The 26,421-nt window shown below is 44.8% G+C and overlaps 1 protein-coding gene across 3 annotated transcripts in view; it reads left to right on the top strand.

Annotated features, from left to right (window-relative positions):
- LOC149320195 (disintegrin and metalloproteinase domain-containing protein 21-like) overlaps positions 1-26,421 on the top strand; it is a 44,599-nt gene that overhangs the window by 17,269 nt on the left and 909 nt on the right. For 2 of the 3 annotated variants that reach the window (XM_089513122.1, XM_089513121.1), the window contains 11 exons: positions 519-603; positions 3,578-3,735; positions 4,606-4,771; positions 6,379-6,468; positions 8,636-8,828; positions 10,222-10,327; positions 13,198-13,381; positions 17,855-17,932; positions 21,166-21,277; positions 23,606-23,699; positions 25,052-25,151. In XM_089513122.1, the coding sequence (XP_089369248.1) occupies positions 519-603; positions 3,578-3,735; positions 4,606-4,771; positions 6,379-6,468; positions 8,636-8,828; positions 10,222-10,327; positions 13,198-13,381; positions 17,855-17,932; positions 21,166-21,277; positions 23,606-23,699; positions 25,052-25,151 (1,366 nt within the window). Of the gene's footprint in view, positions 1-518; positions 604-3,577; positions 3,736-4,605; positions 4,772-6,378; positions 6,469-8,635; positions 8,829-10,221; positions 10,328-13,197; positions 13,382-17,854; positions 17,933-21,165; positions 21,278-23,605; positions 23,700-25,051; positions 25,152-26,421 lie in introns of those variants that run through there. The other variant, XM_089513123.1, reaches the window with a different exon arrangement.

Below are 26,421 nucleotides of genomic sequence, written 5' to 3'. Positions count from 1 at the left end.
CACGGACATGAGGTCCACTGTCTTGAATATTCGCGGAGGGTTGACCTCCATTATTTTCAATGGAGCACTCCCCTGTGGCGCACACCCCACATGCACTCGCGGGCACACAAACCATTCAAGCCTATGGGGCTTGAATATAGGCAAGTCTCCGTTTTTGTGAGGGGGTCTGGAACAGATCCCCCATGAAAACAGAAGGCTGGCTGTATTTTATGCATTTTGTTTAGCCTAGTAAAGGTGTCACTGTTGGATGTTATCATACTTTGCTATGTAGCCAACACAGCTATCTTTTGGTATGTTTCCTGCACAAGCTGGAGTAACTCTTGTAAAACTTAAAATCATGGAATTGGCAGAGACCACAAGGGCCAGCCATCCAACCCCCTGCCATGCAGGAACTCTCAATCAAAGCATGGATTCACTGCTCCAACACAATGGAGACAACCAGCCCCTACTGCTGCCCACAACAGGTCTGTCTGAAAGATGGAATTTTTCTATTTACACCCACATTTTCTGTATTGTAGGATTAAGAATGAGTTCAGGCCCTCTGGAAAGCAGTGGCAGGCACATTCTTGCCTTCCTACCAATGTCTCCGTTTCTGTTGTCAAGGTAAGCGGTCTGCAGTCCATCAGTGTCCTCTATTTTTTGAACAGATTAGCATTAAGCGGCCTTGAGTCTCCTTTGTTAGGACTAAGGCTGACAATGAAGGTGAAGATGATGAGGTTGATGATGAAAAAGAAGATACCAGGAATTTTTTAAAAAGTGTTAAGCAAAAACTCAAAACAAAAATCAATCCAAGTTGAAGTCCCATCTAAATATGGCAACATTTCTATAAATGGAAGAGACAAGATAGGCCGCCTTCCTAAGGGTAGGAGCAGTGTTGTGGATAATGGTGCCATGACCCAAACGGCCGTGCCACTAGTCCACACTGCCAGTCGTTGTAGGATGTAGAGCAATGTCTGTCATGCTGAGGTTGAGGCGTGAATGTGATTTTCAGTATGTCTGCCAGACCTTGAGATACTTAGCTGTTCATTTCCACTGGTCCTTGCTTTATTTCCAAGGCCAGTTGGAGGTGCTGGCTATCACTCGCAAAGCCCTAGATATTTCATTCCTCTCGCTCTCACATGATCCTGCATGCTGTTGAGATTTATGGAGACTTTGTTAGATCCAGTTAGATCTGGAGAACTGCATAGTCATAATAATAATAATAATAGGATTTATTTATATGCCGCCCAATCACTGGGAATCCGGGCGGCTTACAACAGAGGGGATAACAGGCGGTTCCCTGTCCTCAGGCTTACAATCTAAAAGACAGGACACAAAAGGAGAAGGGAATGGTGAAGGGGGAGGGATCAGGTCCAGCATTCTTCTCTCCCTCGGAGGCCTGGACCAAGGCAGATGGACCGGAGGGGGGCTCTTCTTCTTAATTGAGGCTGGGCCCGATGGCGTTGGGCCAGTCCTTTCACTCCCTCTAAGGCCAGAAGATGACAGTTAGAAGGAGGGAGGGGAGGGCTCTTCCTCTTCAGGCCCGATGGCATTGGGCCTGTCCTTTCACTCCCTCCCAGCCATGATGTGTGTGTGGGCTGTGTGACAAGGCCAGGACCTCTGGTGATAAAAGTTCTTGACGTGGCCAAACACTTACTTGTGTATTGCACATTGCATCTGAGATTCTGTATGATGTGATATCTAATGCCATGTACTGAAAGGTTGCACCAGCCAAGTGTATATAAGGCTGGACATAATGTAAACAAGCATGGGTCATTGAAAAGAGTGGGTTATAGTTGTGGAGTTGTGGAGTAGTGGAGAGTCAATGCAGTTGGTGTTTGTGTCAGCGAGAGTTCTAGTTTTGCTCTGTGTTGCTGTGAGCTGCTAAGGAGGAGGTCAGAGTGTTTGCTTCTATCCTGGAACTTGGTTCTGCGTCTGTAAATAGTCAACTCCTTGTCCTCTGCAAATAAACCCTTCGCCTGGAACTGTCTGGCTTTGCTTCCTGATTTCTAAGTTAATAACGTTTATCTATGACACCCTTTCCATCAAAGATATATAATCAAAAATGGATGATAAAAGAGTTGCTTGCTCCAAGCAGGAAAGACTTCTCCCCAGGAATCTGGAATCTACTGCAGTTTCTAAATATTTGTACAAGGTTGTCTCCCAGGCTGATCAAACCGGACATCACCAAGGCATGTTCTAGGCAAGGCAAGATAGAGCTTCTGGAGTGAGCTGGACCTCTGCCACAAGGCAGATGGGATTTGGAGTCTTTCTTGGCATTGTGGCCAAATGTTAACAGCTGTCCAGTGGTGTGAAAAGTTTGCTTGCATTAGGGACCTTACTGGACACTTTTTACATTTGCTTTACAGTTTGAGGCTGGGGAAAGATGTGGAGATGGGGGAGTGGATTTTTCTCTCTTGCTAACCTGTTTGCACAGGTCTCCTTGCTATTGGGGTGAGATGTCTCACACACCTAAACACTTTGTCTTCCTTTGTTTGCTTCTACTCTACATATCCCTCATCTTCCAAAACAAGTTCTGAAGTCATTTTACTCCCTGTCATCTTAACTTCTGAGAAACATAATGAAATTTACAGTTCATAAGCATTTTCTTTACACACCATCATCTACTGAACTTTAACTCACGAGCAGATTTCCCATCCGTTTCACACAGTCGCTGGACCATTTGGGGAGGCAAGGTGGAACCAGGGGGAATTGCATCAGCCAAAGGCTCATGAGGAACTGCAGAAACTGCTGCAACCAGCAACAAAATTCTGCCAGAATTTACCTTCCCAGCAGATAGGAACCAGGACAAAATACTGACCACCAAGTCCACACTAACATCCTGTTCAGCTGATCAAGAAGGATGTCCTAGTAGATAATGGCAATAAAACATGCTCAGAGGTCCAGCAATACTAACATGTGCAATATAGCTGAGCTCTCACACTGAGAAGAAAGAATGCAACTTTTAACTTATGGGAGTGATGTGGCAATTGCACCAAGCCATTTTGATAGTGAACTGCAATGCTCTGCAGTCAAATGTGGAAACCACTGTCTGTGGTTTTGGTGTGCTCAGTTCATATCTGCATGTACAATGTGCAATGCAGGCCAGAGTCTGCATTGATTTGGCAAAATATAAGTTTGCAGTGTGACATGTGTGAGCAACTCTTAATTTTCTAAATGTGAACTGAACTGAGACATTCCCCATCAGACAAAAATGTTCACCTGCTTCTGTAAGGAAGCTTATGCATGCTTAAGACACCAACAAGTTTCTAGGCAATGGTTCCCCCTGCCCCCTGTATGCTTTCTTTAATTTCTTGTCCATGGCAATCTCTTGTTGAACTATAATAATCTTGCTGTTTAATTCATTAAATTCATAACCATGTAATAGTGAGTTGAGCTGTCAGCACAAAACATTTCCCCAATGCCTAGTTGCTGTTGCTGTTGTTTTCTCACAAATAATAATTGGATTTCTCTCCCCGAACAAACACACACACGGCTCAGCAATCACAGTTACGCTGTTGTATTCTGGAAGTGCTTTTTTGCTTCCTCTGAGTTTATTCCTCCTTTCTTTATCTTTCTCTTTGATCACTGTGAGCAGATTTCCTCCTCACTGATGCAAAGTGGTGCATGGGCAGCACATCAGCTGGGCCATGCCATTGGATTTGTCCATGATGACCTCCCTGGGCCTGAAGCCAGAATGTGTGATTGCAACTGCAACTCCAAGCCTGGCCACTGCGTCATGCATTCAGCTGTTGCGTGAGTCCCATGCTTGTGTCTGTTTTAATGATGATCATTCCCCAGGGCACCTACTTATGACAAATATAGAAGAGAGGCCTGTGAGATCAAGGAACATGTGGCAACTCATGAACTCAGGCTAAGATCCTGCCCTGCCCTGGCACAACATCAAGCACAGGATGCCAAAGTGCAACCTGTGGACCACATGCAAAACCCTGGACCAGACTTTTGCAACCCCTGAGAACCCCCAAAGCCCCCCTTTTAAAAAAAGTGGTGTGTTTTTCCCAAAAATATGCAGCTCCACACAGAAACCTCTTCAGAATGACCCACTACTTCTGTTTTCATAGAATCATAGAGTTGGAAGAGACCAGAAGGGCCATCTGGTCCAATCCCATTCTGCCATGCAGGAACTCTCAATCAAAGCACCCCTGACAGATGGCCATCCAGCCTCTGTTTAAAGACCTCCAAAGAAGGAGACTCCACTACACTCCATTGAGGGAGTGTGTTCCACTGTCAAACAGCCCTTACTCTCAGGAAGTTCCTCCTAATGTTGAAGTGGAATCTCTTTTCCTGGAGCTTGCATCCATTGCTCCATTGTGTCCTATTCTCTGGAGCAGCAGAAAACAAGCTTGCTCCCTCCTCAGTATGACATCCCTTCAAAGTATTTGAAGTCAGAAAGTATTTGAACACACACAACAGCAAACCAAACCCCCAAAACAAATGGGTTGCCTTCCACAAGTGATTATCACCCCCCCCCCCCCAGTTTGCTTTCAAGGTACTGTTGCATACTTCCTACAGTATTGTGCTAAAAAAACACTTAGAAGCAACTAGACACTTATATGAAAGGATAAATGTTCTGCTTAATAGCCGGTTGCATTTATTTTCTTTCAGGGAGTGTCACAGACTGAGCAACTGCAGCAAAAACAGGTTTCGTACCTTATTAGCCCGGTATGGGGGGAGATGTTTCCTGAACCTGCCAAAAGATCAGAAATCTAGGAAGATATGTGGAAACGGCGTGGTGGAAGCCAATGAGGAGTGTGACTGCGGTACGGATAAGGTTAGAGCTTGTGCATTGACGCAACCCGTCTTACTACAGGAGTATTAATAATAGGATGTGCTTACTCTTTGCTGCCATATGAACTCGTGGCATCATTAGAGGGATGCGCGGGTTACAGACCTCCCCAGGTGACACCTTAAAAAGGGGGGTGATGACACCACTGGTCCTCAAAAACCTACCTTTTGGCAGAAACAGGCTGTGGCATTCATCCGCTTCCCTTTAAAATGCTTTAAGAGATGGTGTGAATGGGGTGAGGCTCATTGGGACAAGAAAGGAGAAGCCCCCAGAATTTTTATTTTTTTTAATTAAATTTTTAGAATCTTTTAAAAAAAATCTTTAAAAACATCACATTTTAACCAAATCTTTACACTGTATGTGTAAATACATGTAGGCCCCATTCCCACTTACAGATAAATCAGTGTGCGACCTGAATCGATGGATCGATTCAACAGCGGAGTGTGGTTCCCACTACATTTGCCCCAATCACATTTTCCCCCTCTAAAATAACCCACTTGTGGTTCACATTCACGCATGAATCAATTCAAAATGGAGCCGCACAAGCTGGCTGAAAGGCAAATTTAAATCGATTCCAATCCACATCTTGCACGGAATCGATTTATCGAAAAAGACGCAGAAAAGATCAGCGTCAAAAAGACGTGGGTTAAATGCGTCTGGCACATGGCCTCCCTCTTGGAATCGCTTCAGCACTTCAGTTTAAGTGGAAACCAGGGTCGCTTGAACCGGTTCAAACCAATTTGTGATCCGGTTTAAAAGGTAGTGGGAATGAGGCCATACATTTAGGTTGTGCACATGACATTGTAATTTGAAAGTGTAATTTTAATTTTGCTCATTGCTTATGTCACAATGCTTCTTATTAGCATTACATTCAGTGGTATATGGGAATTACAATTTATGAGTAACGTTAATGCAAAAAAAAATAAATATATTATTAAGTATTCTCTATGGTGTGAAATGGGAGGAGGTCAATGGAGAGGGGACATCATGAGTTACCGCCCAAGGGACACTGATGTGTAAACCATGAGGTTTCCTCACATTTTCTCCTCCCTCTGTAGATTTCCAGTTTATTTCTGCCTTTAAATGTCTTTACCGAGGGTTAGACCCATCACGGTGTCATGATCTGAGTGTTGTAATAGCACTCCTGGAGACCGGGTTCGAGTCCCTGATCAGCCATGGAAAAACGCTGGGTGACCTTTGGCAAGTCTAAGAAGCGAGGGGAACATATATGGCACCTTTCTAAGGTGATGTCTGTGCCTCGAGGTTCATTTCTTTCCCCCTGAGGAATAGACAAGGGGGCTTATAGCCCTAAAAGGGCCAGGCCCTGAGATCTGGGATCCCTAATACAGAGGACATTGTGACAGTATAGAGGACAGTTCCAAGAAAGAAAGGGGCAAGGAGGGGGTATGGTTTTCTTTTCAATGTGTTTTTCTCTACCAGTCCACAGAGGACTATTTGACAAAGAAGGTTTGGTCTGGTGGGATTTAGGAAGAAGACTAGGCGATGAGGGTATACAGGGGGTCCTCAGCCTCGGATGTCTAATCCCAGGTCCCCAGGCAAGTGTTTAATCCACCATTCATCTTCACTGACAGGCCTGCCAAAGGAACGGCTGTTGCCTACAGAACTGTACCTGGAGTCCGAATGCCAGCTGCTCTCATGGAAAGTGTTGTGAGAGATGTACGGTAAGCTCACAGCCATGGTTCATTCCATGTTCCTGTGTCTGCGTTTCAAACACTTTGGGCTTCATTTGTTTTCCCTCAAAGAAAACTCTTTAGCTCTTTAGTGGGATCCCTGGGACGGAGGAGCCACTGCTGTTGGCAGGGATTGCAGGCTCAAACTGTAGTTGAGTAAATGTCTATGATGTCTCCGGCCATTTCATGGCACCCAAGCACTGAATTTTTGCGAGGCCAATAGTTTGTCCATTGCAAATGCATTCTTCAAGCAACCCAAGAGGCAACTGTATACGCGAATATCATGCCATGGCCAATCTAGAAATCAAATAGATGGCATAATCAAAGCAGAAGATGGAGAAACTCAATCTTTGCTGCAAAAGCAAGACTAGGGGGAAATTGTGGTACAGACAGTGAACTGCTAATATCAAAAATTAGAGTAAAGCTTACTGTATATACTCGACTATAAGTTGAGAAATTTATGCCCCAAAATTGACCCTAAAATTCTGGGTAGACATATAAGGGTCAATACACCAATAGTGCTTAGACAGGTCCTAAAGCAAGCAAGCCGTTGCCCCAGTCATCATTTATCACCAATCCCTTCCCCCTCTAGTCCATTTTGCAAAACCTTGCTTCCTATGGAAAAAGCTCTCCATTTAAAAACCACTTGCTTCCTTTCTCAATCCGATGTTAAAACCTCTCCTCCAGCCCCTGGGAATCATTTGGGAGAGGTCCAGAGAAGGAGAAAGAGGGACAGAAGTGGTATTTCTCCCTTTCCATCCGTCCTTACAGCCCCCTAAGTTTTACCCTCGACTTATCCACGGGTCATAGCAAAACCCAGGATTTTGACTCTGAAACCTTCCCTCGACTTATACATGCGGCTGACTAGTACACGCGTATATACAGTAAATACACTAAACTCACCAGTGTGCTAAAATACAACCTAAAGAGCATTCCCAGAGAAAAATATAAAAATAGATTTGATCTATTAAGCCTAAATAACCAGAAACAGATGGCAAACCAATACAGCTGCTTCAAGCTACAAGGAAAGAATCTGCTCTAATTCTAACTAAAATCTGTCAGCAAATACGGAAAATGTCTAATTAACAATTTGTAAGCCCCTCTGATAGCCTTTTGGCTGAAGAGCAGGGTATAAATAAATATTATTATTATAAATATTAAAACAAAACAATGGCCCACAGATTGGAAATGACTGGATTTTCAAAACTCATCTTCCCAGAAAATCTGGAGCCCTTCAGAGCAATGCCAGTCAGCTGTTTAAACGTGTCCCACTGTGCCAACCTTTATTGCTAGCATGAGCTGCTCCCCTTGAGATCAGAACGATGTGCCAGCCATGGTATTACCCCTAAGTGGCCTTCTTTTCGGTTTCAGGGGGAGCAACTTGTGCCACCGGCAGCAACAGTAAGCAGAAGAGAGGGATGCATGGGTGAACACCTGCCCAGCATAGCAGTGCCCAGGTAGCGGAGGGAGTTCAGGGGAAGCTTCAGGGCCAGAATACTCTGGGCTGCTTCCAGACTATTCTAGCCAGAATAGACATGGCCAGAGGTTTTGCCAGTCACCAGACACTCCAACCATTCTATACTCCCAACAGATCACTTACCTTACTGCATTTACTACCCATTGCACGCTTACTTATACTTTCCCATAATTTATCTAATACATTAGGATAGGGAAGTGTCTGCCTTATGAGGAAAGACTCAGGGAGCTGAGTATGTTTAGCCTGTAGAAGAAATGATTAAACGGTGATATGATAGCCCTGTTAAAGTATTTGAAGGGATGTCATATTGAGGAAGGAGCAAGCTTGTCTTCTGCTGCTTCAGAGAACAGGACCTGGAACAATGGATGCAAGCTCCAAGAAAAGAGATTCCAGCTCAACATTAGAAGGAACTTCCTGAGAGTAAGGGCTGTTTGACAGTAGAACACACTCCCTCAATGGAGTGTAGTGGAGTCTCCTTCTTTGGAGGTCTTTAAACAGAGGCTGGATGGCCATCTGTCAGGGGTGCTTTGATTGAGAGTTCCTGCATGGCAGAATGGGGTTGGACTGGATAGCCCTTGGGGTCTCTTCCAGTTCTACAATTCTCTGTAATGCAACAGCCTTCCCCCTCCAGCAAAAGTGATGCAGCCACTCTGTTCAAGACCATCTGCTTCTTTCCAACAGTTTGTGAATGAAGGGATGCTCTGCAGAGAAGCCACCAACAAATGCGACCTGCCGGAGTACTGCACCGGGGGTTCTGGCAGCTGCCCAAAAGACACGTACAAGCAAGACGGGACGCCGTGTGGGACCAACAACAGTTGCTACTTAGGGGAGTGCCTTGACCTTCACTTCCACTGCAGAACTCTCTTCGGCCAAGGTTAGGTCATTGCTTCTCACTTACATAGGGAGATGGGATAAGGCCATTTAATCTAGCCTACTTTCTTTTAGCCAAAAGGTGGATGCAGAGTGGAGGGTGAGTCCTGGCACTGCAATGACTGCAGTGACTTTGAGGGAAGGAGGAAGATAACTAAGCAAATAACAGGCCCTATCTGCACTGGCCAGAATACATATAACATCCCAAAGTATTCTGGCCCTGGAGCTGTCCTGACCTCCCTCCATTTCCTTCTCTGTCTCTCCATGCTAAGTGGCATATTGCCCCCATCCTTTACTTAGTGGACTGCAGCTCCCATAATCCCACAGAAAAAGCAGGGCACAACTTTTTTAAAAGGTAACAGTTCCGTGAGAGGGAATCCCAAGACCACAATAAAACAGCAGAGGAGAGGATAAAACACAGAAACAGCCTTAAATACAAAGCAAAAAAAATGAATTATTAAACTCCAGGGATGTTTAAGTCCCATTAAATACAATGGTATATTAAACGGTGTCCCTTAGATAAAACGGCAAAATCAAGGTTTGCTATTTGGAATTTATATATATATATATATAAATGATATTTGTAAGACATGGATGGTTGAATCTCTAGATAAAGAATCCACACTGTACCTATTTTGCATTATAGAGCTAAAATGGTGCAGTGGTTTGGGCATTGGCCTAGGAATCTGGGAAAACAAAGTTCGAATCCCTGCTTGGCCATGAAGACCCAATGGATGCCCTTCATCAAGTGCCACTCTCTCAGCCTCAGAGGAAGGCAAACTTCCTCAGAATAAATCTTGCCAAGAAAACCCAATGGGTGATGATAGGGTTTCCATAAATTGGAATCAACATGAAGGCACATGACAACGGAGCCAGCATGGTGCAGTGGTTCCAGGGCTGGGCTAGGGCTGCGTCAACACTGCAGAATTAATGCAGTTTGACAATGCTTTAACTGCCTTGATTAAAAGTTATGGAATTCTGGGACTGTTGTAGTTTTGTGAAATATCAATCCATGGTGGGTAAGAAATCATCACCATCGTTGTTGTTGTTGTTTAGCTTTCTCTATCAGAAAGCTCTGGTACCACAGCAAACTACAAATCCCAGGATTCCATAGAATGGAGCCATGACAGTTAAAGCAGGTTCAAACTGTTTTAGTTGAGAGGCTGATGGCTGACTTAGACATCTGAATAAATTCAACTGTGCATTACAACAATTTGGACATGTTGATCATTTAAATTTGGCCTGCAGCTGCCAGAATTTCCCAGCCTTCAGAAAAAGATGTTCTCGCCCCCCCCCCCTTTTTTTTGAGGTGTATGTATGTATGTCCGCTGACTTTGTTTGTGACCGGTGCTATCTTTCTTTCCTCCAACCCCTGATTCTGCCCCTCCAATGTTCAGATGCAAAACCTGCTCCATTGAGTTGCTACAAGGAAGTTAACATGAGAGGAGACCGGACCGGCAACTGTGGCAAGGCTGACCTGGAATACAAGAAATGCAAAGAAGAGTAAGTCCCACTTAGGGTCAGGGGCCCTGGCTCCCTGATCTTACTATGGGAAGGAGCTCATTGTCTGCCAGAAGGAGCTGATAACAGCATCTTCATAGAACCATGGAATCCTATTGTCTCATGATGTGTCCAAAGTATGACAGTCTCAGTTTAGTAAATTTGGCTTCTAGAGAAAGGTCAGGCTGGATTTCCTGCTGTAAAGCCTCTTGGGTCTCGCACTCAGAGAAAGGTGACATATTGTTTTAATGTGTATGGTTTTTAAGGGCTTTTATCTTTTAATTGTATTCTATATTTTAAACAAATAATTTGTTCTAATATTGCAATAGTTTTATTCTTTTTTAATTGTCACTTTTGTACATTTTTCATTGTACCTGTGTTAGTTTTTAATTGCACGTTTTTATACTGTAAGCTGCTTTGGCTCCCAGTTTTGGGAGAAAAGTGGATACCAATTCAAATAATAATATCATATAAATAAAATGAAGGAATGGATGGATGGATGGATGGATGAATAACACATAAATGAATCATAGAACCATAGAGCTGGAAGAGACCACCAGGTGCCATCCAGTCCAATGCCCTACCATGCAGGAAAACACCATCATAGAATCATAGAGTTGGAAGAGACCCCAAGGGCCATCCAGTCCAACCATACACATTAAAATTAGCAGTGGTTAAACCTCTGCTAAAAAAAACCTCCCTAGACCCCCTGACTTATAATAACTACTGGCCTATATCGCTGCTGCAATTTTTGGGGAAGGTGATCGAGAGAGCAGTCACCTTCCAGCTTCAATCGATCTTGGATGAAATGGATTTTCTAGACCCATTTCAAACTGGCTTCCGGGCGGGCTATGGAGTTGAGACTGCCATGGTTGCCTTAGTTGATGATCTCCGTCTGGGCATGGACAGGGGAAGCGTGTCCCTGTTAGTGCTTTTGGACATCTCAGCGGCTTTCGATACCATTGACCATGGTATCCTTCTGGAACGCCTGGGGGAGTCAGGTATCGGGGGCACTGCGCTCCAGTGGTTCCATTCCTACCTCTCGGGTAGATTCCAGATGCTGCAGCTGGGGGACGTCTGCTCCGATAAGAGGGCACTTACATCTGGTATCCCTCAAGGAGCCATTCTGTCCCCCATGCTATTCAACATTTACATGAAACCGCTGGGAGAGATCATCCGGAGACACGGGGCGCGGTGTTATCAGTATGCTGATGACACCCAAATATGTTTCTCTGTGTCCCCGACTGATGCAGTGACTAGGGATGGCATCTCTCCTCTAAATGCCTGTTTGGAGTCGGTAATGGGCTGGATGAGGGAAAACAAACTCAGTGTGAATCCAGAGAAAACGGAAGTACTGGTGATAGGTTCCCCGGGTCTGGGTGGTGAGATTTGCCACCCGGTCCTGAACAGGGAGCACTCGTCGCTCCAGCTGTCTTCTCAGGTGGATGCGGCGGTCAGGAGCGCTTGTTATCAGTTTCGGTTGATACGCCAGCTGCGCCCCTACCTGGATCGGAGGAACCTTGAAACTGTAGTACATGCTCTGGTAACCTCTCGATTGGATTTCTGTAATGCGCTCTACATGGGGCAACCCTTGTACCAAACCCGGCTGCCTATTTGTTTCCGGGCTCAATACAAGGTGTTGGTAATGACCTATAAAGCCCTAAATGGCTTGGGCCCAGGGTACTTGGAGGACCACCTCTCCCCATATAATCCGCCCCGCACACTCAGGTCAACAGGGATGAAATTGTTGGAGGTCCCAGCGACACGCTATGCGAGGACCTCACAGAGGGCATTCTCTATCGTGGCCCCCAGATCTTGGAATAGTCTCCCAGATGAGCTCTGCTCCACCACACCTTTAGCTCTTTTTAAAAAGAACCTGAAGACGTATTTCTTTTCCCAAACCTTCTCACCGTGAAAAATCATTTTTCCCTTACCCCTTTTCATTGATGACCCTGGAATGTATATATCGACTTCCCCTTCTATGTGGCCCTTTTGTTGTTATTATTACTGTGTTGTTTTTAATGCTGTTTTTAATTGATTTTATTGGAATGTTTTTATATATAATTGTTCGCCCCTTTCATCAAAATTTTGGAAAAGCGGGTTACAAATAAACTATATTATTTTTACTATTATTATTATTATTAAAGACCCCCAAAGAAGAGACTCTTCCACTCTCTGAGGAAGGCGCATATTCCACTGTCGAACAGCTCTTACTATCAGAAGGTTCCTCGTAATGTTTAGGTGGAATCTCTTTTCCTCTAGTTTGCATCCATTGCTCCGGGTCCTATTCTCTGGAGCAGCAGAAAACAAGTTCGCCCCATCACCAATATGACACCCCTTCAAATACTTAAACAGGACTATCACATCATCTATTAACCTTCTCTTCTCTAGATAACCCATATGGATGTGGGCAATACTCCTGGTTACTATTTCAGCTGGAATACAACCCAAAAAAGATGGTATGTCAGGAGAGCATAGCACACAGGCAATTAGGGGAATGCCCCCTTGACCCTCTCATACTTGTTCACCCCTTTTACAAGAAGTCATGCCTTCCCAGAGGTTGGCAGTGCAGGTGAGACTGTTGCCCTACAGCCCTTGGCAGAGAGTGGTTATTGCTCCCTTTCCTTAGGATGACTCCAAATTTTTAGCACCCTGACCCCTTGCTTCAAAATTATTGCTGTATAGGAATGCTTCTGACAAAGGCCCTCACAGCCATCAGCTGCTAGGCATTGCCTTTGGTGGAACACACTTTGATGCTCCTTCAAAGCTGGCTTTGAGGGAAGCATTAAGGTATCCCAGGGTGGTCTTTGGTTTCTCGCAGCCAGAGTGAAGAAGGACCCCTTCAGACTTTTTCATCCTTTCTTTTCTCTCAGGGATGTCTTTTGCGGAAGGATCCAGTGTATCAACGTCAAGACGATCCCAATAATTTCAAACAATCAAGGTGTAATCCAGACACCTACGGGCAATATCTTGTGTTTGGGTACGGAGTTTCATGAAGAGGAGGAGATGTATGATGTCGGAGCAATAAAAGATGGATCGGCCTGTGGTCCTGGCAAGGTAACATAATTTGGATGGTTAGCATCTATCTGTGAGCAAATAGAGATGGGACATGTGGGTTGGGCATTCACAGATTTTAGAATCATAGAATCGTAGAGTTGGAAGACACCACAAGGGCTATCCAGTCCAACCCCATTCTGCCATGCAGGAACTCATAATCAAAGCATCTTTAACAGATGGTCATCCAGACTCTGTTTAAGGACCTCCAAAGAAGGAGACTCCACTACACTTCGAGGAAGGAGTGTGTTCCACTGTCAAACAGCCCTTACTCTTTTATTATTATTAACCTTTATTTATGAAGCGCTGTAAATTTACACAGCGCTGTACATGCAATCTTTTTAGTTAGATGGATCCCTGCCCTTGGGCTTACAATCTAAAAAGACATGACACAGAAGGAGAAGAGAGTGGTGGAGGGAAAGGGTAAGAGGTAAGGGTAACATTCCTCCTAATGTTGAGCTGGAATCTCTTTTCCTGTAGCTTTCATCCTTTGTTCTGGGTTCTTTTCCCTGGAGCAGTAGAAAACAAGCTTGCTCCCTCCTCCATATGACACCCCTTCAAGTATTTAAAGAGGGCTATCATATCACCTCTTAACCTTCTCCAGGCTAAACATCCCCAGCTCCCTAAGTCCTTCCTCATAGGGCTTGGTTTCCAGACCGTTCACAATTTTAGTTGCCCTCCTTTAGACACGCTCCAGTTTCTCAATGTCCTTCTTGAATTGTGGTGCCCAGAACTGGACACAATATTCCAGGTGGGGCCTGAGCAAAGCAGAATACAGTGCTCCAAACCGAATTGGCAGCAAGTTCCCATTTGCAGTTGGTCAAAAAAAAGACACACTGAAATCCCAGTTTCCAAAAGAACCAGGTTAAGGAAGATTTGAGCCCCCTCCCTTTGGAATTTGGGTCAGGAAAAATTGGCACAAGTGTGAACTAGCACCTTTTAAACCAGTTTGCAAATGGCTTTATAAAGTAGTGTGAACAACCCCTAGGACTGGCTGAAGTACCCCTCATATTGGTCTTGAACTTGGTGCCCCACATATTGGAACATTGTGCTCTCTCTGGGCTATCAAAAATCCAGATTCTCTTTATGATTATTCTTATTATTATTTGGAACATCTAATATAAATAACCAGGTTAAGATGCTGCTTTTAAGTCAAGCCCAAAGCCTCATCAAATTAAAATAATTTCATCTTGCACACATGGATGTGCCTTGACCTCTCTAAACAGATTATTTCCAGAAAACTGGAACTGGCACAGTTACGGACTTAGACCAGGCACCTCTTATTATGTACCATCCTAAAACAAGTGTGGGTGCTGTGCAGCCCTCGAGATGTTGTTGGACTGCGCTGTTGGACTGCAACTCCCAGCAGCCCCTAACTACCACAGAAGTAGGAATATCTGGGTTTTGTTGTTTGTTTGTTTGATTGATTGGTTGTTGTTTTTTAATGCTAAATCTACCTAGATGGGGAAACTTTATAAGATTTTTCAACTGTTCATGTGGTCACTGGTGTACCTAGTATATTTGACCAGGGCATGGATCATTTCTTAATGGCCTTTACCTTCTCTTCAAAAGCCGTGGCTTTTGGTGGGCATGGGCTGCTGCTACCATGCCACGTCGTTTCTGGGTTTGCTGGAGCTGTTGGCCAGGCAGGAAAGAGACTCTCTTTCCAATCCAACAAGCAAAGCCACCAGACACAGACAGCAGTCCCCTCCCACCATTATGCTTGGGGGTCTCCTGGGGGTCTTCTGGTGCAGTCCACACTCCCCGCACTCGACTCGATGCCCCCATTGCATCTCATAAGGGTGTTGTTTTTAATGGTCCCCAGCCCTTTGCGTAACAAGACTATTCATGTAGGCCCCCTGACTTTCACTCCATCTCTTTCTCCTCCCCACAGTTCCCTGCCACCTGCTTCTTGTACTGCCTTGCCTACAGAAAGGCAGTACAAGGGGTCATGCTTTCACATTTTGTTAGGCTTAGCAAAGACATTACAGTCACTCCTCCTAACTCACAGATCTGAGATCTGCGACCTCCAAAATCTGCGGAGGGTTGACCTCTGCTATTTTCAACGGGGTGCGCACCTGGCACACATACATGAGCGCGCGCCCCATTGAAGCCTATGGTGCTTGAATATGTGTGAGCCTCTGTTTTCACAGGGAGGGTCCAGAATGGATCCCCCTCAAAAATGGAGGGCCAACTGTACAGTAATATGGATTTCTCAAAGTCTCTCCTTTGAGGCCAGAAAGAGCCAGACCCACAAAACAGTGATACACTTGTCCCTCCATATTTGCTAGGGTTAGGGGCGCAAGACCCTGTGTGTAGCCAAGGGTCCGTTTAGGGGAATTTTATTATTATTGTTATTAGCTCAAATATTGCAAGAGGGGGCCTGCTACGACGGCCCTTGTAGAATCGTCTCCCGATATGTATACGGAGTAGACCAGGGCCTCCCAATAACTGAAGCTGAGACAGATTGCAATAACTAAATGTCTACTTTATTGAAAACAGGGGGAACACACACAATGCACACACACACACACACACACACATTCAAGGCTCAGGAAGGTAGGTTGGAATTATGGAAAAGATGTTTAGGCTTTGCTAATGGTATACTCACCAAGATGTAGTCTTCCTCCGGGAAGCGAATGGGATGTGGGACAGTGAGACAAGTCTGCTCCGCAACCTGGGTTTGAGCAGAAATGCCGGCTACCAGATCAGAGGTCTGACTGACGTGGAGTAAGTGGACCTCTGGGATGGCGCCCTGAGCAGCCAAAGTTGGGACCTTTTAAGGGCGAAATCTCGCCTGAGGGCAGAGAGTTTTGGTGATTGAAACAAAGGCGTTTAATTGCTTTCTTTCACCTGGATGTCTGGATCTGATAATATCAATGACTTAAGTTGTTCGGACAACAGACTTGAGGAGGGGGTGATAGCTTCAGGAAAGGCAAACATTTTACTCCTTCTGACTCAAGATAATCCCTTCATGCGACTTCCCAGACCTTCTAAGATGTAAATGGGGCTTCTCCCCTCAGGGGAGGTGCACATGTCCTCTCGCTTTGCCAGTAATGGCGGACAGGCTTGGAGTCTGGCCAGGGGTCATCCAAGGGTTATCATTGATTCCAAAATTTATAAGAAGCAGCATGGGTAACATGTGAATGTGGAAAAACCGCAAATAACAAAAACACCATGTTTTTACCTGAGAGGACACCTCTCTAGGAATCTCTCGGTCCTCCGGTGGAACTCTGTGGTCAACGTCTGACAAACACTGACCATAGAACTGCACTGGAGGAGCTACAAAGGCCTAGTAGAGTAGTCTCTCTAGGACTCTTTAGGTCTTTTCATGCGTCTTTTAGTTAAAGTTGACCATAGAGTTGTGCTGGAGGACCTAGATATTCCTAGAGAGAACATATGAATCAAATTCATGAATAATCAAATCCGCAAACATCAAAGCCGCAAATATGGAGGAACGAGTATACTTCTACTATTAGAAGAATGCTGGACCTGATCCCTCCCCCCTCACCATTCCCTTCTCCTTTTGTGTCGTGTCTTTTAGATTGTAAGCCTGCGGGCAGGGAACTGTCTGGTTAAAAATAATAATAAATGTAAGTCGCCCTGAGAGCCATTAGGGCTGAAGGGCGGGATATAAATACCTAAATAAATAAATAAATTTCTGCATTTTTCCTACAGCTGCTTTTCCTTCTGTTGTGTCTTTCCCAGAAAAGGAAGACAACGGAAACAATATTAGAAAAACACAAACTCTTTGACAGAGTGGAACAGGCATAGCCACAAATATTCCACATGCTGTGGGCCAAGTCTCCATTACTTAGATTAAAGACAAATCCTTATGGGCTCTTCACATTTGCTGGGTTAGGGATGCAAGACCCCCACAAAAGTGGAAGAACCACCATTAAAAAACACTCTTTTTTTAAAAAAAAAGAACCTGAGATAACAGCTCTTTGGGAATCTCTAGGTCCTTCAGCACAACTCTGTGGTCAATATCTATTCTATGGAACTTGACCACTGAATTGTGCCTAGAGAAGTGTTCTCTCAAGGAGTCTCTAGGTCTTCCAGCACAGCTTCTATCAAATGTTGGCCATAAAGTCATGCTGGAGTACTTAAAGGTTCCTAGAGATAATATATTAATCAAATCTGTGGATAATCAAAGATGCAAAAGCCAAAGCTGCAAATGGGGAGGGCCGACTGTAATTCAGATTTCTTTGCCATTTGGAGAGGCACCTGGGATGGATAATTATATTATAGAATGGTTTGCTAAACATCCCTTTTGCTGAAGTTGCCTTTTTCTCCCATTTGATATTACAGCAATCGCTCATTCTTTGTTGACCAGATAAAGATTTTTATAAAACTTTATGATTAGATAATAAAAACAGAATAACAGAGAGTAATTCAATCAATGTTCTGATAGCCATCAGATTCCCATTTCTGCATGTGTTATTTAATTAAATCATTTATACCTTCATTTTCTAGATATGTGTAAATAGATCATGTGTCAGTCGGACAATTCTGAATTATGACTGTGATTTCTCAAAGTGCAACCACCAAGGCGTAAGTAGCAAAGATGTGAACTAAGCCGTCTATTAAGTTGCTCCTGTTTTGGTGGCATCCCTCTGTTGCCTTCCCAGCTCCTGAAGATGGTTTATTGGAGTTGGTGTCTCTAAAACCAACACACACACACACACCCTAAAACCTTGCAGAAGTAAATTGTAAGGGAATCCACTCCTTTGGGGTTCAAGATTGAAGTTTATAATAGAGGTTAGAAAACACCAAAAGGAAAATTAAAACAGGGTTGGAAAAATCACACTTGAATGAACGGAATAGGCTGTTTTTGTTGATACTGACTTTTAACATTTTTGCTGCATGTTGATGGTACAGTAAAACATTTCAGATATTTTATCAAAAAATGCTGCAAAATATTTTCCTTGGAGACTGCCAAGATACTGAAGGGAGAAAGCTGGCAGCAACATCTTTGAGGATTCCTTGCCTAAGAAAACCCTCTGAAATTCATGGGTCGCCATAAGTCGACAGGCAACTGGGAGGCACACACACACACACACACACACACACTTCTAGTCCCCCCTTTCCCTTTCAATGTCTCCTTTCACTCTTTCTTAAAAATAACATCTTTCCTTGAGTCTCTCTCTCCAATCCATTGCCTATCTCCATTACTGTTTATAGCACGGTTGATGGCCAATTGAGGAAGAGAACAAAAGCATCTGAGCTTGATTCATAGATGTACAGGAAGAGCCATGGTTACCCTCAGTATCCCTGAAGATCAGAAATGATGGCCATTTAAAGATGACTGCCATGTTACCTCTCAATTTGCTCCAAGCTAATATTCCTGGTCCCTTAAATCATTCCTCGTTGGCACTGAGGTAGACTTGAGTCAATTGACTCGGGCTTAAGTCAGACTTAAGTTGCTTTAATGACTTGGACTTGGCTTGGCAAAAACGACACACTGACTTGACTTGACTTGAGACTTATATATTTTTAGTGACTGACTTGCTGTGCCATTCATTTTAAGCAGCAGGCAAAACCTGCCCCCAAAGTGCAGGGTGCATTTTTCAGAAGTAAACAGCAAATGTGTTAGGCAGTGGGCTTAAGGCAGAATCATAGGCGGGATACAGACGGGCAAAAAGGGGTGTATTCATGACGTCATGAAGGTAGAGCCTTCAGACGGGCCTTACCTGAATGCCGCCATGAACACGCCCCCCGCACGCCCCAAGCGGGAAGAGGCGGCATTAAAAAGGTGCTGCTTTTCTCCGCTTCTTTTCCGTTTGATGCGCAGCTGCGCAGCTCCGTCTGTAAGCTGCTGCACCAGTACGCCAGAATTGCTACGCCGCTAATTTAAGTTGCCCATTTAAAAGCTCCGTGTCTGCTGCGTCGCATAATGAGTCGGGGTCCTGGAACATGCGCAGTTTGCAGTCAGGCTTTAATTGCAGCGTCAGCTGCCATGCAGGTGTGGAAGCTGCAGCACAGCTGCAGCGCATTTTAAGACTCGTAACCCTAACCCTAACCCTAACCCTAGAGCAACATGTAAGCATGCGCTGCTTGGAAAGTTTGGACTTTAAAGTGAGCCCCTACACACATTCCTGTGCCATTTTCACCTAACAATAAAAACCCCTAAAACTGTAAATATTTACATATGTACAAGGGAGGTGATGGGGGATGGCAGGGGGACAGCGGTGGCAGCGGCGACAGCTGTGGCTGTGCATTGCAGATTCAGCAGGAGCGCGGGGACCAAAGGAGAGGAGGCATCCATGATGCTGGTGACACTGGCAAAGTGCAAGCGGGCAAGGATGCCAACATCAGCTGATCACCAGCTGGCAGGAGACCACCATTGTTCTTGGGCAGAGCAGGGAAAAAAGTTTTAAAGGGGCTTGGGCATTTTAAATGTGCCCATAAGCTTTCTGCCACCGCTGCTTAGTGCTGCAGCTGCGCAGTTGCGCATCCGCCAGCCGGCAAAGGAAAAAAAAGCCCCGTTTTTGGCCACCCGTGAGGAAGCTGCCTCTCTCTTTGCAGCGTCCTCCGAGGTGGCGGTTTGGAAACTGCGGGTCAGAAACGGCCCCAGGTGAGGCGTCTTCACTGCCCCCCATGTGGAAGCCCCATCTCCTGAGCCACGCCCCCGGGGTGGGCGGTCTGGAGGCTCCGTATTCAGCAGAATACACCTCCAAGACGTCTTCCCCTGCCCGTCTGTACCCCGCCATAGAATCCTAGAGTTGGAAGAGACTCCAAGAGCCATCCAGTCCAACCCCATTCTGCCATGCAGGAAAACTCAATCAAAGGATCCCTGACAAATGGCCATCCAGCCTCTGTTTGAAGACCTCCAAGGAAGGAGACTCCACTACACTTTCAGGAAGGAGTGTGTTCCACTTTTGGACACCCTTACTGTCAAGAAGTTCTTCCTAATGTTTTGGTGGAATCTGTTTTCCTGGAGCTTGCATCCATTGTTTCAGGTCTTAGTCTCTGGAGCAGGAGAAAACAAGCTTGCTCCCTCCTCAATATGGCATCCCTTCAAATACTCAAAGAGGGCTATCTAATCATCCCTTAACCGTCTCTTTTCCAGGGTAAACATACCCAGCTCCCTAAGTCTTTCCTCATAAGACATGGTTTCCAGACTCTTAAACATTTTGGTCACCCTACTTTGGACATGCTGCAATTTCTCAACATCCTTTTTGAATTGTGGTGCCCAGAATCCTTTGAAAGCTTTTCATGTGCAGCAGAGACAGGCTGCCAAGCGACCTCAACCCTCACTTCAAGCCCATTGCCTAATGTGTTTGTTGTTCCTCTCTGAGAAATGCACCCTGTGTTAAAAGTTGGCTTGAGACTTGACTTGAAAGTGTCTTGCAAGGACTTGAGACACGGCTTGAGGCTTGAATGTAGAGTCTTGAGATGTGACTTGAGACGTGGACTAAAAGACTTGAATACATCACTGCTCATTGGGTTTGGTTTCCTGACCATTTACTATCTTGTTTGCTTTCTTTTGGAAAGAATATGATCCAACTTGTCAAATCCTTTTTGAACTGTAGTTCCCATAACTGCACACATTCCAGGTGAGGCCTGTCCAAAGCAGAATAGAGTGGTGCTATTAGTTCCCTTGAAATGGTTGCTAAACTCCTATTGATGCAGCCTAGAATTGCATTGGCCTTTTTTGGCTGTTGTACGACTCATGCTTAGTTTGTAGCATATTAAGACCACAAGACCAAGATAATCAATTAATATGGGAAAAGGGAGACCAATCCACTCCCTTATGTGCTGCTCGACTACTTGATGTGTTTCAGGTGTGCAATAACAACAAGAATTGCCATTGCGCTTATGGATGGGCTCCTCCATACTGTAGCAGTCGGGGATTCGGAGGAAGCATTGACAGTGGGCCCCCTCCAGAACAGATCAGTGAGTATCACAATATCTTGAGTTATCCTGGGTTCCCTCACTCTTCCATCAGCTTCCCTGTTGTTGCCCCAAAGGCGTGCCCTTTGCATTCTTTTTTTGTGCCTGCTGCAAAGGATTCATCATCTCTCACCAAAGAAAGGTTGAATAACCTAGGCAGTTTACATTTTGAGACTTTGGCTCTAAGTCTGATGAGAGCACATGGGAAAATGCTGCTTTACACACTGCATAGCAAAATTGGCTATGGTTGTGGCAGAGGTCATGAAAGACCCTTGGAGACCCTTGCCGGGCTCCCACAAAGGATAGGAGCCACATGCCACTGTCACAGCTGGAAGGATACCAAGTTCAGTGATCCAAAGATTCAGTAGTTATAACTCAGAAAACCTTTATTAAAAAACTATCAATCCAAGCCCATTCCCATGCCACCCCTTTGTAGTTGTGAAACAACCTTGAATAATCTTGACTCAAGCTCGCCTCCCTTCCATTGCTATCTCAGCATCTGTGTCTGAGATCACCATGTTTCAGCAATGCTGTTTTTCATGTATAAGCCAGATTCCCATCATATTATGGCAGGCAAGGTGCACATGCAACTCATCATGACATCCGCATAAGCTTTCACAAAGCAAATGGGATTCAGATTGGTCCAAACATACATTAGGATTGCCCTGCGGAATCCTGTAAGTCCCCTCCAGCATGCCAGTTGGTAGAGATCTTGGTTGCTACTTCAACACGCGTCGCCCAGAAAAGTGCCATCCCTGAGGTCTGCCTACCCCATTTGAGTTATTTGCTGAAAGAAGGGCTGGAATGTCACCAAAGACCTCCATTTCTGGCAGTGAGGGTTTCTTCAGGGACTGAAGGCCAGGGCCATATGGAACTGCTAGAGTAGAAACAGCCCTTTGGGCTCTAGAACGGAGCTGGACATAGGCAGATCAGATGTCATCAGTGCAAAGGAGGACAAGGAGCTGCAAAATGTAGGGTATTCAATACAAATGTAAGGCGTTAGAAAACAAAAGCTAAAAACACTCATAGGCCTCATTCCTACTGCCTTTTAAACTGGATTGTGAATCGGTTTGAACCAATTCAAACAACCCTGGTTGCCACTTAATCTGAATAGGTGAAGCAATTCTGAGAGGGGTGCCATGCACTAGACCCATTTAACCCGTGTCTTTTTGACACTGATTTTTTTCAGCTTCTTTTTCAGTAAATCGAATGTGCAAAAGTGAGAACCACATGCAGATCGGAATCGATTTAAATTTCCCCTTCGGCCTCTGGAACCGAATCGTTTTTAATTGACTCATTCATGAATGGGAACCACAAGTGGATTATTTTAGAGGGGGAAAATGCGAGCGGGGCAAATGTAGTTGGAGAAAATGTGATCAGGGCAAATGCAGTGGGAACCATGCTCCGCTGTCGATCCATCGATTCAGATTGCACACTGATTTATTTGTAAGTGGGAATGGGGCCATATAAATATAAATTCATGCTTCTTGGTCATGCTCAAAATGGAAGACATTTTTAAAATTCCTCCTGGACAGATGGCTGAAATGTAGGACATGTCCTGAAAAAAGAGGACATCTAGTCACCTTGGCTGGGAAGATAACAGGACACCCAGAGTCCCATGGGAATTGTGCAAAGGGGAACATGTGGCTCACCGGCTGTATGCAGCCTTCAAGGGACCTAGTGAAGTCTCTGTGACCTCAAGACCTTGGGACACACACCCTTAAAATTTGACTGGAAAAGTTGTTTTGCAGCCCAGCCTCCCCTCACACACAAACACATCTTAAATATGAAACCATTCTGTATAAGATCATCCCATGTTGATTCAGGGTACTCCCCATATCTATAACGGTTAACCCTATCCCCAAAAAACAGCCAGAAGTGTCACATTGGGACTTCTAGTTACCAAAATGGCCCTCCAGAGCTCTGAAGGAGCCAAAATCTGCCAGTGTGGTCCCCCAGGATCAGGAGCATGCCTACTCTTAGTGCAAAGTATAAAAACCAGTGGCTGACTGTCCCTAACTACAAAGTGATGCACACACTAGATCCTTCAGATACATGTCCACTCAAGTCCTTCGTGCAAATTTTTTCCACGATTGTTACCTGCAAACACATTTCATACCTCTCCAAGGGTTCAAATGTTTGCAGACTGTCCACTTGGCTGTCAAACATGAACACCGCATCAAATGCAAAGTAGCTGACATTTGGACAGATCCTGGAGCACAGAGGTATGCAAGAGGTATTCGAAAAACACCCCCAGAAACCCTCTTTCCAGGCCTGTGAACAGAGGTGACCTCTCGTTTTTTTGCTTCTTCTGCTCTCCTTTTTTTCCAGAATCCAAAAAAATGCTAATGCTAGGTTCACTGCTTGGGGTGGCCTTGCTTTTGGTGACTATTGGTATAATGACTAAGAAGTATATATATGCTTGGTAAGTAACATTTCCTGCCTTCTCCATATAGAAAAGTCCCTGGCCATATCAGTATTCTCTTCCTGAAAACAGTTTGCTTAGAGGACAAATCATAGAAGCGTAAAATTGGACGGGACCCAAAGTGCCATCTAGTCTAGCCGCCAAGTTTGCTGTGCTCCCTGGCAGTTTGGGCTTATTCTGCATTCAAACCCGAGTGTGCTCTGTTCCCTGACAGTTGTGCCTTCTTCTGTATGAAAGAAACCCCAATCATGCCCTCCTACAGTACTGTTTCCCAGATGATTTTATTCCAAAACATGTTTTCAGGTGACAGCGGTGGGTGGGTGGACTGTTACCCAAAATGCTGGGGGTCCCAGGAGGGCACCCACAAATTGATATGTTTTAGAGGGAATTTTAATAGCTCAAATGAAATACCTTGTCTGGGGCAATATTCAGCCTTGGGATCTTAACCCTTGTTATACCGGCTCCAAATCACACAGAACTCCAGAGGCAATTCCAAATAGGTTTTGCAGTTTTATTAAGAAAATAATGAACACATGCAGAAGCAAACACATGCACATGTGCACATAACAAGAACTAACAAAGGAAAGGGGGGAGAAGGTGAATAGTGGGGGCCTTGCTAACGGTGATACTGTACCAATATTGAAGCTTGGTTCAACTCGATGGGCATCTGTAATGGAGAGATTTCAGTAGCCACTTTGGCATGTGAGGCAGCTGGCTTATTGAGGAGCCTAGTAGAACCAACAGAGTGTCTGCACAGTCCCAAACTAGACCAAACTGCTAGCATGCAAGCACTGATATAAGTACTCAAAATCATGTCTTGGGGCAGTAATTTCAGAATGAATGGATTAACTAAATGGTTTCCTAGATGGAGAAGAATGCTTGAGAGACTAAGGAAAATGCTAGGACAATTGGTGTGAATATCTCAGACAAAGGAAATCTTGCACTCTTGAAGAAGTGTCCTCAGTCTGAGTATGCACAGACAGTCCTTCTCCTTCGATCTCCTTCCACCAAAATCCCATCATTGCCCTCCATAGACAAAAGGGATTGTGCCGATGCCTTGGTTGATCTCACTGTGGCGGCGGGTGCCTTTGCTTCCTCCCTCGCTGGAGCCAGCCAGATTCCCAAATATAATATTGCCAGGTTTCTGCCTTGGGGTCACCTTTCCAAGTCACCCACTGCAGTGTCCCTTTAATATTAAATTGATATCAGAATTGAGGGGTGATCGGGGCCTGAGTTTGGGGTAATGGGGCACCTTTTAATACAACAGCAGATCCAGAGAAGGTGCTGCATTTTTTGTCATTTGATAAATGGGGATAGACGGTATGTTGACCTCTTATTTTTCTTTTTGGCAGGAGTAAGTTTGGAATGAGACAAAAACTATCTCCAGAGCCAATGTATTCTTCTCCAGAAGGAGATTCTTCTCCAGAAGGGGATTCTGCTCCAGAAAATTCCGTAAGTGTCTCCAACTTCTTTTCCAAAAGGCTCTTCTATGTCACTTCTCAAAGGCTGGCCTTCCCCATCTCTCCCAATACTTTGACAATGTCTCTGCTGTCTGGGATTGGTGGAAATGGAAATCCAAAACATCTGGAGAGCCAAAGTCTGAGGAGCATTATTGCAGAAGAGCTTCTAACCCAGGCTTCCCATTTCCTTTAAGAAGAAGAAGAAGAAACCCATCAAGAAATACAAATACAGAGGCAATGCCTAATACTAAACAAAATACTGGGAAGCTTCCTGAAGAAGAGTGTCTTACACTACAGGTCAAAAGGCAGAGTACAATTGTTCTGTCTTTTCCTCATTCATAGATGTGTGTGTGTGTGTGTGAAGAATAAAGGTAGTAAAAACAATAGAAATCTGTAGGAGGGTGACAAGTGGAAGGTGGGACCCTCTCAAGCCCCTGTATAAATCTACAAACAGGCCTCCCATCATCTTGTCCTCCTTGTTGTTGTTGTTATTCTTCTTCTTATTATTATTATTATTATTAACCTTTATTTATAAAGCGCTGTAAATTTACACAGCGCTGTACATACAATCTTTTAATTAGACAGTTCCCTGCCCTGAGGCTTACAATCTAAAAAGACACGACACAAAAGGAGAAGGGAGTGGTGGAGGGGAAGGGTAAGAGGTCCAGCATTTCTTCTCTACCTCCGAAGCCTGGACCAAGGCAGATGGACTGGAGGGAGGGCTTGGCTTCTTAATGGATTGTTAATAATCTTCCAGGGAGGCCTGTTGGAGCTAGCCTGCCTCTTTAGTAGGATAATACATATAAATACATAGCAATACAGGAAATGATTCAATAAAACAGACAACAAAAGAACATCAAATAGTAAGCAACAATTATGCAATGCCTGGGAAAGCTTCTCTGAACAGGATGGTCTTCAGCTCCGTTTTGAAGCTGGTTAAAGAAGAGATGGCTCTTGTTCGCGGGGGAAGAAGGTTCCAGGCGTGAGGGGCAGCAAGTGAAAAGGGGTGAATCCGGGATGGGGCAGAGGAAATCCTGGGCTGGGACAGCAGGCCTTGACTACCAGAACGGAGGGAACAACGGAGTGGGAAGGTGAGGAAAAGAAGGTCTGATAAGTAAGGAGGGGCCAGTCCATGGAGGGCTTTAAACGTCAACAGCAGGAGCTTGTACTGAATACAGAAAGGGAGGGGGAACCAGTGAAGGGATGCCAAGACAGGAGAGATATGGTCAGAGTGGTGGGTGGAAGTGATAATGCGTGCAGCT

Source organism: Sceloporus occidentalis, unplaced genomic scaffold (genome assembly GCF_023333645.1).
Source record: "Sceloporus occidentalis isolate IW3139 unplaced genomic scaffold, rSceOcc1.0.p SCAF_2, whole genome shotgun sequence".
Taxonomy (NCBI): domain Eukaryota; kingdom Metazoa; phylum Chordata; class Lepidosauria; order Squamata; family Phrynosomatidae; genus Sceloporus; species Sceloporus occidentalis.
The sequence above is the reverse complement of the archived record's forward strand: the minus strand, read 5'-3'. Positions and strand labels throughout refer to the sequence as shown.